Genomic DNA, 19775 nt, shown 5'->3' with positions numbered 1-19775 from the left:
GAGACCCAATCAGGTTCCCTCAACCAGCGCTCCCCCCTGCCTGACTGAACTTGTCCCTGTCCTCAACAACTCCTCTTTTGACTCCTCTCATTTTCTTCACGTCAAAGCTAATTAAAAAAACCTACTAACATGACCTACTAACTCATATGGGCCTCAGTTATGCCTCTATTTTTGTTGTTATGTTGAACACTCAAACTGACCCAAAAGATTGTGTGCCTATTCCCTCCACAGATGCTGCCTGACCTGCTGAGTTTCTCCAGCACTTGAGGTTTTGCTCAAGATATCAGTATCTGCAATTTCATGTGTCTCTATTCATAACTTAACTATTGTTGCACCGCTGTTGACAATGTTTGTCAGAACTATGGTTTTGGCCTTTTATTGGAATGCAGACACTTGGCCACACAAGTGATTGCAGGTTTCCAGTACTACACTCAGGCAAGATCCAAGATATGTGTTTTCCTCCTCACCATGGGCAAAGCAGGGGATCAAGCTGCAGGAAAGCAGCACAGTAATTATTAAAATCAATGAGAGGTTCAAATAAATTGTTTGAAATTCATCATTCCTGTAAATGATACCCTCTGAGCCTTTTAAGCAAATTACTTATCTCTACCGTCCTCTCACTACCTGTCCCACCATACTTGACTACACTTTCTTGTTCGTTCTTGGGAAGACTAGTAATACTTCTGTAAAAGTCAGCTAGGCCATCTACATTCCACCCTGTCCTTTGGGGAAAACATTTTTTTGCTGATATATATACCTAATGAATGTAGCTTAGCATACGATTCATCCTACAATTTTACTCAGTGATACATTTACAAGCATTGCTATATATTTTTTGAAAAACACCCCAAAACATGAATAAATGTGCTTTCACTTCATTACTTTTCCATCCCTACATTAACTACTGAAGAGCTGTGAAGGTCTAATGGGCCTGTCCCACTTAAGCGATTTTTCAGACCTCTGCCGGCGACCTCTGCCGGAACAGCGACTGTCAGAGTGGAACACACGCACACACAGCAAAGGCAGGGGCCAAGGCAAGCGGGGGGGGGGGGGGGGGGGGGGGGGAGCACTGTTTGATATTCACACGGTGCAAAGCCACGCTGATAGACATACACCGCGATGCACAGGAAAGTTGGCGCTGTAATTAAGACGGCGGTAAGTCCTTTAAAAAAAGGGGGTGGGGGGGGGGTGTGTGAGAGAAGAGTGGAGACAACTGTTATGAAGCTAGACAACATTTAAGAAGCCAGAGATACACGGCTGTGAAGTTCGGCGAACATTTAACATTACTGGTCAGTTATCCTTGGTTTTGAAAACTACTGCTTACGTTTTGTTCCCCCATTGAGCCAATGAAATTCTCCGGTCAGCTCTGGCTACAGCCTACGAGAACCTAAGAGAACTTTCAACCTCCTGGCAACCCACTAGGACCTCCTTGCGACCCATCTACAGCTCGAGAATTCTCACTACTCTCCATGGCGGTTTCATTCTAGTCGCCGCTAATTTTTCAACGTTGAAAAATTCGGCGACCATAATGAGGCCGAGACTAGTTTCCAGAATGTGGGATCTCCTCGCAACCATGAATGCGACTCCTCGGCAACCACCCGCGAACATGTGGCGACTTAAGGGACTTAAATCCTCTTAAGAGCCTGTCCCACTTTCACGACTTAATTCAAAACCCCTGCCGAGTTTAAAGGACCTAAAAAAAAAATCAAGATAGTGGTAATCTACGAACACCTAAGACCTTCCACGACTATGTTCACAAACTCCTACGAATATGTCTATGAATTCCCACTACTATTTCGATGCCCTTCTTATGAGTAAAAAGTTGCAATTTCTTTCATCTCGACCATTTTTTTTAACTTGTGGACATTTTTTTATCGGGATGGAAAAAAGTCCCAATTTATCTGATGCCACGAGTGCCTACGGCTAGCATAACGAGCCGCTACGATATATCTACAAACTCCTACAACCTCCTACGGACTCGTTACGAACATTCTGCGAGTTTGTAATCAAGGGGAAAACTCGGGAGAATTTGTGAATTACCTTGTGAACGTGGGACAGGCCCACTATTCACTTTGAGATTTTCAGTTAGATACATTGTTCCAACAACTTTCACAGTAAAAACATCCCACCACTTACATACATTCGGATTCTCCTTCACCCATCAAGAAGGGCTCAATCTCACATAGATTAAACCATGTCTGAATCTGATAAACAATTTGGATCACACTACCGCATAACAAAAGTTTAAATTCTTCCCTTCCGATTTTGACACGCTGGGAATAATGCCACAGTTGCTCTTTGCAGCTTGTGCAAGTTGCCCAAATGTAAGCACATGCTGCAACTGTGTGAAGACTACCGGAGCCAAGCTGATCATTATGCATCAAAGAGGCATTGGATGAGAAGATTCACCACCAGATCTTGAAGTTAAGTATTTTGTATTAACTCTGAGGCCAACTCACCTCAGCCAGAATTATACAGAAATACAGAGGATAGTAGAGTTCTTTTTTTTAAACAGATGAACAACATCCATCAGACGGGTGGAATTTTCCTTTTCAAATTAATCACAATTAGGACTGAAGCAACAGGTCACCCATGCAAAGTTAATTGAATCAATTTGTCATTAGGAAATCTGACTTACCCTTAACCCACTTTCAGACTTGATATCCATCACTGTTAACACCGTTTCATATAAAATGGCATTGCCTACATTTTTACTGGTTTCAGTGTTGGTTGCCACCTAAAATGGGAAGAAACATGACTGCAACAATATATTTTCAATTGAGGATGGCAAAATGATTTGAACGAAAGGGCATATTCTCAACATGTATGCCAAGTATAAATCTTAGAGATTTTAGAAATCTTAGAGCTGAGAGAATAGAGCAGCTGGGCTTGTACACTCTGGAGTTCAAGGATGAGAGGGAACCTCATTGAAACATATAAGATTGTTAAGGGTTTGGACACGCAGGAAACATGTTCCCGATGTTGGGGGGGGGGGGGGGGGGGGGGGGGGAGGAGGTGAGTCCAGAACCAGGGGCCACAGTTTAAGAATAAGGAGTAAGCCATTTAGAACGGAGACGAGGAAACACTTTTTCTCACAGAGAGTGGTGAGTCTGTGGAAATTTCTGAGGGCAGTGGAGGCAGGTTCTCTGGATGCTTTCAAGAGAGAGCAGGACAGGGCTCTTAAAAATAGCGTAGTCAGGGGATATGGGGAGAAGGCAGGAACGGGGTACTGATTGGGGATAATCAGCCATGATCACATTGAGTGGCGGTGCTGGCTCGAAGGGCCGAATGGCCTACTCCTGCACCTATTGTCTAAATCACAATCAACCACTGGTCAGATCTGAATAAAGGCTTCTGCAAGGCATATCGCCATAGACACAACTTAGACTGTTTGAAACACTAGTCTGTAGTGGGAATAGAGTTCAGGTGATATCAAACATCCTGAGGGATTTAAAGCATAATCTGCGCTTTTCATTATCTTCAATTTGTCATTAAAATGCTATCACACAGGTAAATGATGAAACAAAAATAGACCCATTTTCATACATAACACCAATTTCTCACCACAATTGAAATATATCTAATGAGTTCTTAATCTCACACCTAACTCAACACAAAATGTAATTGGATGCATACGAGAATTGTATATTTCTGCAGTTATTAGTCTTTCCAGATTTCAAATAAATCCACTTTTCCAGATGTAATCTACTAAGATCACTTGAGTCCACATAGTTTTTAATGCATTTCACGGAAGTTGCATTTATATTGGTTGCTTGCATTTTATTTGACACTTGCATCTTATGCAACCAGCAACAATTGCAAAATGTACAGAATCGGTCAAGGCCAGTAACAGAGAAACTGAACGTTTTTCAAACTTCCAAGTTTCTATGCGTATGGTAACTGGCGGGTTGCCAGCAGCTGCAGTAGTCAGCAAAAAGATGTTTTTATAAAGTTATTTCAAAACCAAAACAAAACAGCAATATAGAAGCAGCAACAAAAGGAACATGTTTATTTTCCATCACCAGCAATGTAGGAGCAAAGTGAGGACAATCTTGTTGATTCCAAATTCCACAATCTTTTCAAAATGGTGGGTTTTATTGCGAAAGGTTTGGTGTATAAAAGAAAGTCTTGCCAAGAACTATACAGGACATTGAGACAGCACAGCTAGTATAAAGGTGCAGTTCACAACTCTGTTTCCAAAAGATGGATGGACATGACAAGCGACTAATTTTGCAAAGATTTTCAATTTGGCCATTTTATTTTTTTATTTATTTATTTTTTTTTTTTGTGTTTTTTTTTTTTTTTTTTTTTGTTTTGTTTATTTTATTAGAAGTTAATACAGTACAAAACAGTACAGTGGAACCTAATTTTAGGTGCCAACTATGTAATACCGTAATCCATTCTATGTACAACCTCTAGTTTTATGTTATGAGAAGGAAGTAAGCAAGACAAGAAAAAGAAAACAATAGAAAGAGGAAAAAGTGGAAAAATAGATGGTAGAGAGTAGAAAAACGTGAAGTGTGTATATAAAAAAGAAAAAAGAAAAAGAAAAAGTGGAAAGTAGAAATAGAAGAAGGCCCCTTAAAAGATAATTTTTCAAATCTGTATTCGGAGATGTAGGTCTATCTGAAATCAGCAATCTTTACGGCACCGCTGCATCACATGATTCCAAAAAGTCGATGAAAGGAGACCAACTCCTTAAGAATTGGTCATATTTATCTATTAGTCGGAGTCTCATTTCTTCAAGGCGTGCTATGTCCATCATATTCCTAATCCACATTTTAACAGTTGGTATGGTTGTATTGTTCCAAAATTTAAGTATCAATTTCTTTCCAATTATTAACCCATAATTAAAAAAAACATTTTGGTCTTTATTTAAATTGGTATCTTCTCCTATTATTCCAAATATAATCCATTCCGTTTTGGGTTCTATTCCTGACTTGAAAAGCTTTGTAAATATATCAAATATATCACTCCAAAATGTATTCAACTTTGCACATCCTACAAATGAATGTGTTATATTAGCGTTTTGAAACAAACATTTATCGCATCTGGGAGAGACGTTTGGATAAAATTTATTCAACCTCGTTTTTGAATCATATAGTCTATGTAATAATTTGAATTGAATTAAATTATGTCTTGCATTAATAGAAGTTATGTGTATTCATCAAAGACTTTTCCCATCTATCCTTTGAGATCTTTATCATTAGCTCATGTTCCCAATCTTCCCTTAGTGCTTCTGTTGAGGGTGATTCTCTATTTAATATATTATTATAAAAGTATGATATTAATTTTTGTGAATCAGCCTTAATATTCATTGCTTCTTCTAAAGGGTCATTTTATTATTTTCAGTATTCCTTTTTTCAATTAGAGCTTTATACAAATATTTTCATTCGTATTAAAATATAGATTTCTGAGTAAATTTACATTTCATCCCCAAAATGGGTTCTTGAACTGAGGGATGCGTGATATCTGCCTACATTCAGTGTTTTTTTTTAACAAAAACAAGAAGAGATCTACAAGATTGGGCAACAACAATTCTAAAGCTTTATTTGTGAAGGAGTTGGGGGAATGGAAGCAGTTAGAGAAAGGGCTAAGTGGGTAACAGTGTAGGCAGGACCAGAGGTGGTGCTGGGAAACACGAAAAAGTGCACAGGGTGAGAAAGGCAGACTGGGAAAGAAAGAAAGTGAACCAAGTGGAAGGATCGGAGAAACAGGATCTGGATTAGGAAAGGGCAAAGCTGGAACCAAGACTGAGTAGAGGACAAGGGTATACTATTTGACGGTAAAGAAATTAACTCATTCACAAATCACGTCACACTAATGGCTACACCATGCAATGAAACCCAGCAAATTCACCCATGGATTACAAATATAGCCTACCTGTATAGATTAATGTTATAACTAAATAAGTCCTTTCAATCTTTTCCTCTTTTAGTTTCAATCAAATGTTCATAAAATGTGTACTGGTGTCATTTAGAAAGATGTATTTATTAATTGTGCCAAAATAAAAATAGAAAATGCTGGGAATACTCAGATCATTAGGCAGTTTCTGTGGGCAGAGAAAGTTAATTTTTCAGGTTAAAGACCCTTTGTCAGAATTGCTCACCTGAGCGAGAATATCATTCATTTGTTCACTAGCTTCGTCATCACTTTTCCCCAGCATTCTCAACAACCTTAAAATCTGCACCTGTGAAATAGAAAAGCCCCTTTCAAAATACATTCCATAGGAAACATGAAGAAAAGATCAGACAGATGACCAATAAAATAATTTAGCAGCATTTTCCAATTAGACAGGTCTAAAGCAGCGTATCGTGACATTGAGGGAAAACATGTTATAGAAAACAAAAGGGGAGTTAGAAGCACATTTGCAATCCTGTCCATTTGTCTGATTGATGCAATGTATGCATTTATAGGTGGTGGTACAAAGAGGATTGTGGCAAGCACAGTTAATTGAATACTCAAACAACGAGCTGTGAGGTTGGTGAATGGCAATGCACACTCAAATAGCCATTTAGCCCACTTTGTTTCTACTTCTTGTTATGCACAAAAGAGCAAAATACATTATTGTATTTCATAACCTAACTGAAAATATCTGCAGTTGCAGTATTCTAGGGCACAAGGATGATCTCAATGAAAGGCAGGAGGGGCTGCTCAAAACCGTTAGTACGTAATTTTGGGGGAGTCCAAAACCAGGGGCCACAGTTTAAGAATTTAGGGTAAGCCATTTAGAACGAAGACGAGGAAACACTTTTTCTCACAGAGAGTGGTGAGTCTGTGGAATTCTCTGCCTCAGAGGGCGGTGGAGGCAGGTTCTCTGGATGCTTTCAAGAGAGAGCTAGATAGCGCTCTTAAAAATAGCGGAGTCAAGGAATATGGGGAGAAGGCTGGAACGGGGCACTGACTGGGGATGATCAGCCATGATCACATTGAATGGCGGTGCTGGCTCGAAGGGCCGAATGGCCTACTCCTGCACCTATTGTCTATTTTCTAAATTTTAGAAAGGTATAGGTGGTGAGGAAATGACTATCCTTCCAAGTTGGGGAATCACTGATCAAGGTGGTCAGCAATTCCAAGTGTAATCTTGCTGTGGGAAGCCTGCTAGTTTGACAAAGATGATGCAGTGGTATTATTACTAGATTCATAATCTAGATATTAATGGAAAAATTATGGGGCCTGGGTTTGAATCCATGGAGTAGGGAAAAAGCTGACAAAGGTGATGGGAAGGAGTGTGGCAAAAATTGGCAAGTTTTAGGTGCCCAAAATGCTGGAGAAACTCAGTGGGTGAGGCAGCATCTATGGAGCGAAGGAAATAGGCAACTTTCTGGCCGAAACCCTTCTTCAGATGTTGCCTATTTCCTTCGCTCCATAGATGCTGCCTCACCCGCTGAGTTTCTCCAGCATTTTTGTCTACCTTCGATTTTCCAGCATCTGCAGTTCCTTTTTAAAAGTTTCAGGTGCCTTTGGGCAAGTAGGGATGATTGGCAGAGGTGGAGATAGCAAGTGTTTGCCGCACTCCTTCCCCACATTGGGTTGCAGTGGCTTAAAATTACCACCACCTTTTCCAGGGCAATTAGATCAGAATTAGGCCATGCGGCCCATCAAGTCTACTCCGCCATTCTGATCTATCTCTCCCTCATAACCCCATTCTCCCCATAACCTCTGACAATTAACTGTTGGCTCTGCATTTGAAGCCCATATACCTTGAATGAATTAAACAAAAAAAGACGGCCATGCGTTACTGGATTATGGTGATGCGCATTCAGCAAAGGTTTCTATTGCTGTAATATTCAATGCTTGGAAAGAGCATATTCTACAACAGAATTGAAATTTGACTGGCTTTAGCTTTTTTTCCCTCTACCCTCCACTTGTCTGCAGCCATATGTCTAGTTCACACATAAAGGGTTTTCTGTGGATTCATGGTGATCAGAGCCCCAGCATGGAATAGTGGTGCACTGGTGGACAGATATTGGGAGGAGGAAAGATTGTATAGAATAGGGCTGTTTTCTAATAAGACAGAGTCTGCAGGTAGACTTAGTTCAGGTATTTAAAATTCCAAGAGGTCTAAATGGGAAGAACCCAAACAGAGGGCAATCCTCATTACAGACATTCCCTGCCTTACGCCAGGGTTATGTTCCGTAAAACCAGAGGCAAGTTAGATCTTACGCCAGTGGAATCACCTACAAACTAGGTAGAAACAAAAATATGGCAGATGCACAAATGACACGAAATGCTGGAGAAATTCAGTGGGTCAGGCAGCATCTCTGGAAAATATAGATAGGTGCGAATTAAGGTTGGGACTTCTTCAAACTGATTCGGTCTGCTGAGTTACTCCAACACTGTGTCGCTGCACCTTCAAACTGGGCGCAGATGCAACTGGTCTGCATCAGCGAGCCCTTCTTAACCGGCTGCCTCATCATCTGATTGATGTGGCTGTTGTCTACTTCGCTGCTTCCCCTCCACCGCTGCCTCCTCTTCTTGCCCTGGAGTTGCCGATGTCTTCCACCCCAGAAAATGATGGCTACTGTATGGGGAGAAGATGCCGGTGGAAGCGGACCAAGTGATGGGCTTCAGGACGAAGCGGCAGCTGGTGAGAGGGGTGGGAGCCCCTTAGTGACTGAGCACATGGTGGTAGCAGTGGCCTGAAGAAAGCGCCGTCAGCCAGGGGCAACAACGCGAGCCACAACAACAGCCGTGTCAACCAGACGGTGCGGCAGCTGGTGAAGAAGGGTTCTCTGGTGCATCTTATGGAAGATGTCAGTGACTCGGCCAGGATTTACTCTCCACTACCTCCTTCATTCTCACTCACCTTCCCAGTGTCGCACCGACAGTCGCCAAAACTGGAAGAGCAGTGAACCCGGGCGATGTTTTAATGTCTATGAAGCGGATGGGAAGCCCTCACCAACCTCCCATTGCAATAACACAGGTCATTCAAGAAGTTTGTTTGATCTTATAGTGTATAAAATCATGAGAGGAATAGATCGGATAGATGCACAGAGTCTCTCGCCTAGAGGAGGGGAATCGAGGACCAGAGGACATAGGCTCAAGGTGAAGGGGAAAAGATTTAATAGGAACCTGAGGAGTAACTTTTTCACACAAAGGGTGGTGGGTGTATGGAACAAGCTGCCAGAGGACTGTTGAGGCTGGGACTATCCCAAAGTTTAAGAAACAGTTACATGGATAGGACAGGCCAGGTTTGGAGGGATATAAACCAAGCACAGGCAGGTGGGACTGGTGTAGCTGGGATATGTTGGCCAGTGTGGGCAAGTTGGGCCAAAGGGCCTGTTTCCACAACGTATCACTCTATGACTCAAAGTGGGACCACCTTTTGTGAATTGTTTCCACCAAGTGCGATTAACGTACCTCGCCTGCCACACAAGTCGGGACTGCCTGCATGTTTAAACAGTAGTTGAGAGAAGCAACTTGAAGGGCAGCAGACCGACTGATGGAATTTGGGATTAGGTCACATAACTTTTTTCTAACCAATACAGACATATTGATCACCTTGTACTTTGCACAATTCTACGCAACAGTGAAAAAATAATTTATGTCTGTTGATAAAACGTTTTGTTTTCCAATGACGTCACGCTTAGAAGCACCAAAGACTCCTTCAGAAAGATTACAAATGAACAACCCAATAAATATGTGATGGCTATTTCTTTAACAGAGATTTGGAAACAAACCTGAAGGAATGGGTCACTAATTCCAGACACATCATGTTCCGGTGAGTAACCCGACATTATTAGATTCTTCAGGGATTTGACCAGTTGTGGAACAACCTAAGAAGAATAAGTAAATGATGAAAACAGTACGTTAATGATTACATTCCAAGAAAATGAACTATGATATTGGTCACATCAATACAATTGAACTGAATTAGGAGAAAGTAGCAAATTGGATCAAAGACTTAAAGAGAAGAATGCAGAGTGAGAACTCCTCAATGATTGGAAATAGGTTATCATGCTCGATCATATTTTGCTCTGGGATAAAAAAACATTTTGGTCTACACCAAGCAGAAAGAGCTTAAGGGGGCAATGTCTAGACTTCCAGCCAATGATTAGCTTTGTACACAAATCTGAGGGACGAAAAAAACAAGACATGAAGATAGTAAAATAAGCACAATTCTAAAAATGGAACTCAATGCCCAAGATTGGAAAATGGTATATTTGTCTCAATCATACTTTGTTAAATATAATATGTGTAGGGAAATGTTCAGTGACAAGGAAGAGGAGTTGGGACAATTCAATCTAATTGCATTGTAGGGGACAGAAATGGGAACCCTGGCTGATTATTTTTTCTCCTTCTCTACAGTACCCAATCTTAAGATCAACTAACTTACCAGGGAACAATTTGACTAGCTTGTCTGAATGGCTTAACACTTTATCTTCCTAAACAGCCGTTGGGGACGTAAAATATTTAAATTTAAGAGTAAGAAAATAGATTCAAATTCAAACACTACGCAAATGGGCAAAATGGCATCCTGGGCGATTTTAAACCACATTAAAGTGAGGTAAGGGAACAGTTGTAACACACTGGTATTGCCAGGCTGAGAAATACTACGGCTCTGACCAACATCAGAATGTGTTCTTCAATGAGGACAAAATGTTGAAAATATTCAGGTATGCTGAGAGAAAAACAAGAGGATAACACTTCAATACTTTCAAACACTTCAACACTTCACTGCTAAAAGGTCATCTCTCTGAAATGATAACTGTTTCTCTCTCGACTTGTTCTGTATTTCTAGCATTTCCTGTTTAGATTTTTAATTTCTAACATCTGCAGAGTTTTGCTTTTTGTCTAGAGCAGGCGCAATGCCACAGGAAGTAGTATGATTATCACCCATTAAGCTAGAGAGCCTATACAACTATTCCAGTCCAGCACAACTGTTGCAATTTTAACACGGGTATCTATAAATGCATAGGGATTAAATCACATACTACAGTAGATATCAAAGAATGGATGAAAGATGAGGAAACTTAATACCCTATTGACATAATAAAAATCTTGCAGCTGGTGCACAAACTTTCTGTTTTGTACTAACACTACAGTTGGTTTACAGAGGCCTTCAATATCAAGTGGTGTAACTGCTCACTTGGCAGACTCACGTTATTGTTGAGCGTCCAGCAAAGCTAGTTTTGTAAACTATGTCAGATCGCAATAGGCAGGAAGGACCTGCAGATGCTGGTTTACCCCGTAGGCACAAAATGCGGCAGTAACTCAGCGGGATAGGCAGCATCTCCAGTGAGAAAGAATGGGTGACCTTTTGGGTGAAAGAAGGGTCTCAACCCGAAACGTCAGCCATTCCTTCTCTCCAGAGATGCTGCCCGCTGAGCTACTCCAGCATTTTGTATCTAACTTCAGATCTTTTTATCCTTTACCCACAATCCCCAAACCTTGGACCCAAAACCTGACAAGTATGAACTAAATGCTTCCCTTAAACAAGCAATTCCCAGCTGGTGATAGAAACAATAATAGTTGAACTATAATAGAATGCAAATACGAAAACAAAGAAATCTAGCAACATGAAAGTAACAGACGACAATCGCTCAACTCGGGCACAAATTGTGCTGGACATCATTCACTTGAATTAAGGTTTTTGTATTCATTAACACTCTACAAACAGATAAAAATACTGTACACAACACTGTACACATAAAAGCTTTTCATTTTACTGGTGCCTCTCTTTAGTAAACTGATTCTCTAAATTTAGTAGGACTAGTGTCCATTTTGAAATTTGTTGGCTGGATAATTAAAGGCGACACTAATTCTATGGTTAAATCAATCAAATCTACAGCTAAAACCTGGTACCTTTGGCTTTAGAAATGGTGTTTTGAGACCGTGCATGCCCTTGATATTAATGAGCATTTAACCAGGTGTGGCTTCAAAGGGTCTTCGATAAAACTGGTCAACTCTGACTCATAGGCAAAACAGAATTCATTGGAGTCCTATCTCACCCCAGCCCCACATGATTGTTGCAAGAGTTCCTCAGGGAAGTATACTAGGACCAACTGTCTTCAGCCGATGTAATAATCGTCCTTTCTTCACAAGGTTAGAAGAGTAGATGTTCACGAGCAATTGCGCAACATTCAACTCCACTTGCATTTCCTCAGAAAATGAGGTGGCTTATGCCCACATGTGACAAAAGCTGGATAACTTCCAGGCATGGACTGGTGAACATTGAGTAACAGCTACTCTGTGCATGTCATTATCTTCAGCAAGACTGGTTGACAACCCATTGTCAATGCTCAAAGAAAATACTAATTCCAAGTCAACTCTTACCATCACCTTGGTGGTTACCAATGAATAGAAAGCGCACATGCATCAAAGATAAAAGCAGGTAAGAAGCTGGGTATCCCAAGTGACTTCCGATTCCCTAAAGTCAACTCTTCATTTATAGGGCAAGTCAAGAAGGAGTGGAATACTCTGCATTCCTGGTAAGCACAACATCCAAAAGCAGAAAAAAACTCTGAACCATACAGGACTACGCAGCCCTTGAGATTACATACCACCAACCATCACCTTTAAGATCCACTTCTTTCAACTGTGTTTATTCCACTAAGCTTTTCGAACAGCATTCAAGAAAAAACCCCTCTGCTGCATACAGGGTACAGGGTCAAGGCAACTTACATCACTATTATGGCCCTTGTGGCTAAGGGGGTCAGAGGGTATGGAGAGAAGGCAAGTACGGGATACTGAGTTGGATGATCAGCCATGATCATATTGAATGGCGGTGCAGGCTCGAAGGGCCGAATGGCCTACTTCTGCACCTAATTTCTATATTTCTATTATCTGCATGCTTTCATCCACACTACACGCATGACTAACTTAAAGAAATCTTTACCTTCATGATGGCAGCCTAAATTGCAGAACCCCCTTGCACATTACTGCAGAAGTACTCTCACCAGACACTGCAGCAGTTTATGGAAGTTCAGTACTACCTTTAAGAGCCGTCCAAGATGCACAATAAATACTGCCTTGTCATCAATGAACATATGAACTTATCATTTGTCTGGAAATTGACTATTGAAGGGATATATCAAAGATAGATTTGGAGTATTAGCATTATGGAGAAAACACTTATTAAATATTGAACTTTAGATTAAGGAATGCAGTGGGGTGGGCGGAGAAGGGGTGGATCTCTTATCAATAACATGCATGATTGGTGATGCTGGGTTTGAGCAAGTTCATTTAGTCATTAGTTCACAAACCCACAACTCAAACGGCAGCACATGGAGATTTGCCTTATTCTATTTATACAGAACCACTCTGCAAATCTACAATCATGAATCTTTGACTCATTTATTGACAATTCTCAGTGTTACTACAGCTAGCATCTTTTTTCGGGGATTTTACTGATGGTGGCTCGCTTCGACCAAAGTTAGCTCGTTTATCTGAGAGCAGATTAAAGGTTTCCTGAATAATCTTAAAAGTGAGTACAGGATGATTTATTTGTCTTCTTATTGGTTTACCCTTACCTTCTCATTCTATATTCCAAATCATGAAAGCAGAGAAAAGAAAGGTATTCATTAAAAGAAGAAAGTAGACAGAGGAAAGACACTGCATTGGTTAGTTAGTAGCATTGATATTTACTCAGACAGGAAACAGCTAAAAAGTGAAAGCAAGGTATAGTGATCATTTTGAGAGAAACTACAGCGATAGATTATACAAGCCCAAAAGAATATTACAGATAAATTGGGACTCCTCCAAAATTCACTTATGCACATGCAAATATGGCTCACTGGATAATTGATCAGTAATTGATCAGAATTCTCGTTATAGTCACTGTGACAGTAGATTCAAGCCTAGTCAGCACTTGGATGGGAGACCATCACGAAGATAAATGAGCAAATAACTAACTGAAATTAAAGATCCAAGTCACCCAGCAAACACAAACCAAAACTTAGCCAGTAATTCACCTTTCTCAACTAAGGGAAGCTATAGCCAAACTAATACAACTGAGGACAGAAACCATTTGCTATTCACAATACAATTTATTTGTTGTCATTTGAACCTCATTGAAGTTCAAACGACATTTGGTTTCTGCAGTCATACAACAAGTAAAGAACCAAGACACAACACAATTTACATAAACATTCACCACAGTGAATCTCCTCCTCACTGTGATGGAAGGCAAAGTCTTATCTCTCCCCTGCACTCCCCATTCTCCTCCCGATGTCAAAGCCAAAGTCAGTGATATATGTCAGAGTCAAAATCAGTGATATATGTAACGAAACATTGTTCCCTTGCACTTGGAGGGGGCGAGGGGGCTATTACTCTATTAACCACTGATTTGCATTTCGACTATGCTAAATTTAAAGAGCATAGTATTCTAACTAAAACAACATTTAAGGAGCATAATGCTCCACGTACAATAATATTTTTCATTATTCTGCCAATATTTTGAACCAGTTTCTTAGAGGAACAAGTCCCCCTACATTATTCCCGTGTTTAATGAAAATAAATCCCATAAAACTATATGAACTAGAGTTGTGCTGTCATCAAAATAGAATATTTATCCAAATTGTCAGTCAGGGCAGATTTTAAGAGGGAGGGTCATGATTGGCCAAGTGAATGAATCCTGTGACGTTACAAAAGGAAGATTAGATTTGATCTTTGGAAATCGAAATGCAATTGCACAAAATACAGATGACAATAATGTAGAAATGGTGTGATCGTACAAAGAACGCAGAGGCTTCAGACAGATAAGTGAATGGGCGAAGGCATAGCAGATGGAATATAGCATGGAAAAACTTGTCTAGAAAAACTGCAGAGTACTTTCTCCATAACGAGAGATGGAATGGTGTTGATATTCACAGGGTGATCTTGTACATGAATAACTGATACTTAAATTCAGGCACATCAATTAGGAAGACCAACTGTTCTTTGGTCTTATTGTAAAAGTAAATTAGGTACAAGAGCAGAGATGCTTGCATCAATTACAAAGAACCTTGGTTAGCCTGTATCTAGAATGCTGTGCATAGGTCTAGCCTCCCTACTGAAGAAATTACACCATTTTTGATGGTACTGTGGTGAAAGTTTACAAAAATGATTTCTGGGATGTCAGATTTGTCATGAGGAGAGGTTAAGCTACTGGGCCAATCTTCAAATGAGGTGTGACATCATAGAAATGTACAAAACATTATTTGTGGTTGAGGTAGGCCTATTTTGCTTGGCTGTACTGTCTAACAACATCGAGTGGTCTCACAGTAAGAGGGGGGTCAGCTATTCAGGACATTGAATTTTCCTCATGCAGAGGGAAATGATTTGTTGGAATTCTCCATTCAAGAAAGGCACGGGAGCTCATGTATTTTCAAGAAAGAGATCAAGGGAATCAAAGGATGAAATTAGTGCAGGAAAATTATACTGTGGTAAAGATCAGCTTTAATTTTTATTAAAAGGCACATAAACACTATCTTTGAGAATTGTGTAGATCGACTTTGCAGAATTCTAATCAGTATGTTATGAAAAGAAATGGAGGCATTGATAAAGATGTAAAGGGATTCACAAGAATCATGCCAGGAATAAGCTGATCTTGTAGTCCTGCAGGTCGCATAACTGCATCACAGCTCTAGTCACCTGGGCTCAATTCTCACTTTTGGTGTTGTGTGGAGTTTGCATGTTCCCACTGTGGCCACACAAGTTTTTCAGCATTTTCCTGTTCTTTTTCCTATATCCCAAAGTTATCCTGGCTATTCAGCCTATTGGTCACCTTAATGTAAATGGGTGGTAGGAAAATATGGAGGTGAGGGGGTGAAGTGTTAATAGTCATGTAAAAGAGAGAATAGATGAAGTGGGGGAAACACATAAGCGCAGGTTCGCAGAACAATCACAATTGGGCAAAATGGTCTACTCCTTTGTTGTCAGGGAATGTGTGAATGAGAGATAGTAACCATGCCAGGAAAGACTTGGCCAAAGGGCGAGGCATAACCTGCTAGAGGTTCTGGTTGGGAGGGGGAGGGGGTGAATGTAAAATGTAAATAAACATAAATAGATTAACCAATAGGCTATTGAGAATAGCTTTTATCCAATTATTTGTAAGGACGTGAAATATACCAAAAAGAGTAGCAGAGGCAAAACTAGATAAGCACAAGGGAGACGGGAATAAAAATGTATACATGTAATATTAGTTAAAATAAGTGAAAACTATGTCAGGATCATCTGGTGTAACATGGCCATGGTGTGCACATTATAGTTTGAAGTATCGAAGGATAGGTTCACATTCCACCTGAAATCCCAAGATATAGAATACCAAATACATTGACAAACTAGTGGTGCATCACAACACTGCCAAAATTATTCTGCAGATAGAATTATTGATACCAACAACATATGCTCTGCACTTTAACTGCCATCCTACTCCTCAGACCCAGCATCGTGTCAGCGTGTGTGCACTGGTAACAGAAAACATCCCAAGCCCCTCAATATAATGATTTTAAGAAAGATTTGCTGCCGAGAATTAGGACAGATGACCAAAAGCTTGATCAAAACATTGGATACAAGTCAGAATTATACACCCCAGAAAAAGGTCCGTCATCACTCGACATCTTAGTTAATCTTCTGGCCATTTACTGTAATCCCATTTGCCCACATTAGGACCACATCCTGCTATATGCCTTGCCCGTTCAAGTGCCTCTTTATAGTTTCATAATGGAGTGATCACATATGATTCCATCACCTCCTCCGACAGAGAGTTCCTGATATCAACCACTCTGGGTAAAATAAACTTGCCTCTCAAAGTTTCCTTGGAACTCCTTCCTCGCACCTTAAAACAGTGTTTTCTTGTTTTTGATAACCTTACTATGGTAAAGATTCTGGCTATATACCCCTTCTATGTCCCTTCATGTACCTTTGTCAGATACCCTCCTCAACCTTCTTCACTCTAGGAAAAACAAGCCTTATCCATTCCCTCTCCATAACTGAAGTCCTCCAATTCAGATAACATTCTGATGAATCTACTCTGCACCCTCCCTGGCGCACCAACATCCTTCCTCTAGCGTGATGATCAGAACTGCACACAATAATATGAGCGGTCCAACAGATATACTGCAAAGTTACAACACGTCATCACAACTTTTCTATTCAATGCCTCAACTTGTGAAGACCACCATACCATATGCCTTCTTCACCATCCTATCTACCCATGTTGCCACTTTCAAGGAACTAAGGACTTGGACCCAAAGGTCCCTGTTTATCAACATTCCTTAGCAACCTAATACTTAATGTATATTTTGCCGCATTTGATTTCCCATACTGCATCACCGCGCATCATTCAGGATGAAATTCAATCTGTTAATATTGTGTTCGACCTTAGCCTTTGACAATCTTCCTTGCTATCCACAACGTAAATTATTTTCTAAATGGGGAGATAATCCAGAAATCGGAGGTGCAAAAAGGACTTGGGGGTGCTGGTGATAATATCCTAGTTAATAATGGAATACGTTATGTATTTTATCAAGTAAAGATTAATTTGGGTTTTGGGTTCTTAGTAAATGAAAGCTTTGAAATTGGATTCTGTAGAAGGGCTGGGTAATCAGGAAATTGGAGGCCAGTATTCAAACTGCATCCAAGCTGCTTCCTGTTGTGCCCAAGCAAAAGATATTGACAATGGTGAGAAGGTTCTGGCTTGCTTCTGTAAACACAAGCCTTCGGAGCTTGGGAACTTCCTGAGAAATCTGTATCCTCGACTAGCAGAAACTTCTGTGGGCCACTGATAAGGATCCTTACATTGTTTAAGAAGGTACTGCAGATGATAGACCTTTGACTAACTTCCTCTTATTTGGGGTTTCATGACTAAACTAAGATCGATATAACCATAGCATGATTATATTGTATTAATGACAAGCATACTTTGAATGGGTAGAGCTGTGATTGATATGTTAGACGTCATTGCTGCCATTCTGTATGAACATGTGACTGTGCATCCAAAACAGTATAAAAATATGCTGTATGTCTTCATTCATTAGAGTGATGGCCTGGGAGGAGTTAAGCACCTGCTATATGCTTGACTTTGTATCTCCTAGCACTCTCTAGCTAAATGATCATTAAAGCTTGTATTGGTTTTACCCAACTTATTGTAAGTTGTCTGTTTTAAAAAAATGAACCTTAACATTGGTGCAGGATTCCCAAAAAGTTAACCTGCAAGTCGAATCGGTAGTAAAGAAAGCAAACGCAATGCTAGCATTTATTTCGAGGGGGCTTGAATACAAAACATTGGATGTAATGCCGAGGCTCTATAAGGCGCTGGTCAGGCCGCATTTGGACTATTGTGAGCAATTTTGGGCACTATATCTGAGGGAAGGATGTGTTGGCTCTGGAGAGGGTCCAGAGGAGGTTTACAAGATTGATCCCAGGAATGAGCAGGTTAACTCATCGTATGATGAGCATTTGATGGCACTGGGCCTGTACTTGGTGGAGTTTAGAAGAATGAGGGGCGACCTTATTGAAACGTACAGAATGGATGTGGAGAGGATGTTTCCACTAGTGGCAGAGTCTAGGATTTAAGGTCATAGCCTCAGAAGTAAAGGACGTTCTTTTGGAAAGGAGATGAGGAGGAATTTCTTGAGCCAAAAAGTGGTGAATCTGTGGAGGCCAAATCAGTTGACATATTTAAGGCAGAGATAGATAAGATTCTTGATAAGTACGGGTGTCAGAGGTTCTGAGGAGAGGCAGGAGAATGGGGTTAGGAGGGATAGATAGATCAGCCATGATTAAATGGCGGAGTAGACTTGATAGTCCGAATGGCCTAATTATGATCTTATGATCTTACAACACCACCTTATGATTTTACAACACCATCTTATTAATTATACCTCCCATTTGGAGGAGCAAACAGAAGTAGGAATGTTTAAGTCCTGGCCCAAGTGTGGCTTCACCGACATCATAGTCATATAGCCCAACCTGCCCACACCGGCCAACATATCCCAACTACACTAGTCTCACCTGTTTTTTGCCCATATCCATCCAAACCTGTCCTATCCATGTACATGTCTAACTGTTTCACAAACGTCGCAATAGTCCCTGCCTCAACTATCTACTCTGGCAGCTGGTTCCATATACTCATAATCCTTTGTGTGAAAAACTTACCCCTCAGATTAAATATTTTCCCCTTCAATTTAAACCTATGTCCTGTGGTCCTCGATTCCCCTACTCTGGGCAAAATACTCTGCATCTACTTCTCTCATGATTTTATACACATTTATAAGATCACCCCTCATCCTCCAGCACTCCAAGGAATAGAGTCCCAGCCTTCTCAACCTCTCCAGGGCTCGAAATTAACAGTTGCCCGGGTGCCAATGACCACTCAAAGCGCCGCCGGGCAACTAAACACAGAGTCATTTTGCCCGGCTTGGCAACCAGATACTGGTTTGTACCGAAGATAGACACAAAAAACTGGAGTACCTACGCGGGTCAGGCAGCATCTCTGGAGAGAAGGAACGCAACGTTTTGTGTCGGCGGTGACGGCTGTATTGCGTGGGAAAGATACCAGGTGCGGGGTGACGAAGGGTCGCAGCGAATGACAGGTCCCGAACAGTGACTCCATCTCCTGCTTGCAAATCCGCTAACCTAAGATCTTATAGCAGAGCTATAGGATCTTTGCCGCTAACGGCGCACTTTCAAAACAAACCCTCCCGCGCGCCGAGGCCGGGAGGAGGGAGGGAGGGGGAGGTCTCGGCGTGCGGGAGGGTTTGTTTTGAAAGTGCGCCGTTAGCGGGTTTGCAAGCAGCGGGAGGAGGAGGAGATGAAGCTGCTTGCGCTGACCTTCCTTCCTCCCCACC

At 40.9% G+C, this 19775-nt stretch overlaps 1 protein-coding gene across 1 annotated transcript in view; it reads right to left on the bottom strand.

The window, feature by feature from the left end:
- LOC129707179 (AP-1 complex subunit gamma-1-like) overlaps nucleotides 1-19775 on the bottom strand; it is a 97938-nt gene that overhangs the window by 42950 nt on the left and 35213 nt on the right. The window contains exons 7-9 of the mRNA XM_055651985.1: nucleotides 9684-9779; nucleotides 6110-6190; nucleotides 2639-2737 (exon numbers count right to left, since the gene is read on the bottom strand). Of these exons, the coding sequence (XP_055507960.1) occupies nucleotides 2639-2737; nucleotides 6110-6190; nucleotides 9684-9779 (276 nt within the window). The remainder of the gene's footprint in view (nucleotides 1-2638; nucleotides 2738-6109; nucleotides 6191-9683; nucleotides 9780-19775) is intronic.

Source organism: Leucoraja erinacea, chromosome 21 (genome assembly GCF_028641065.1).
Source record: "Leucoraja erinacea ecotype New England chromosome 21, Leri_hhj_1, whole genome shotgun sequence".
Taxonomy (NCBI): Eukaryota; Metazoa; Chordata; class Chondrichthyes; order Rajiformes; family Rajidae; genus Leucoraja; species Leucoraja erinaceus.
This window is presented reverse-complemented; position numbering and strand designations above follow the sequence as displayed.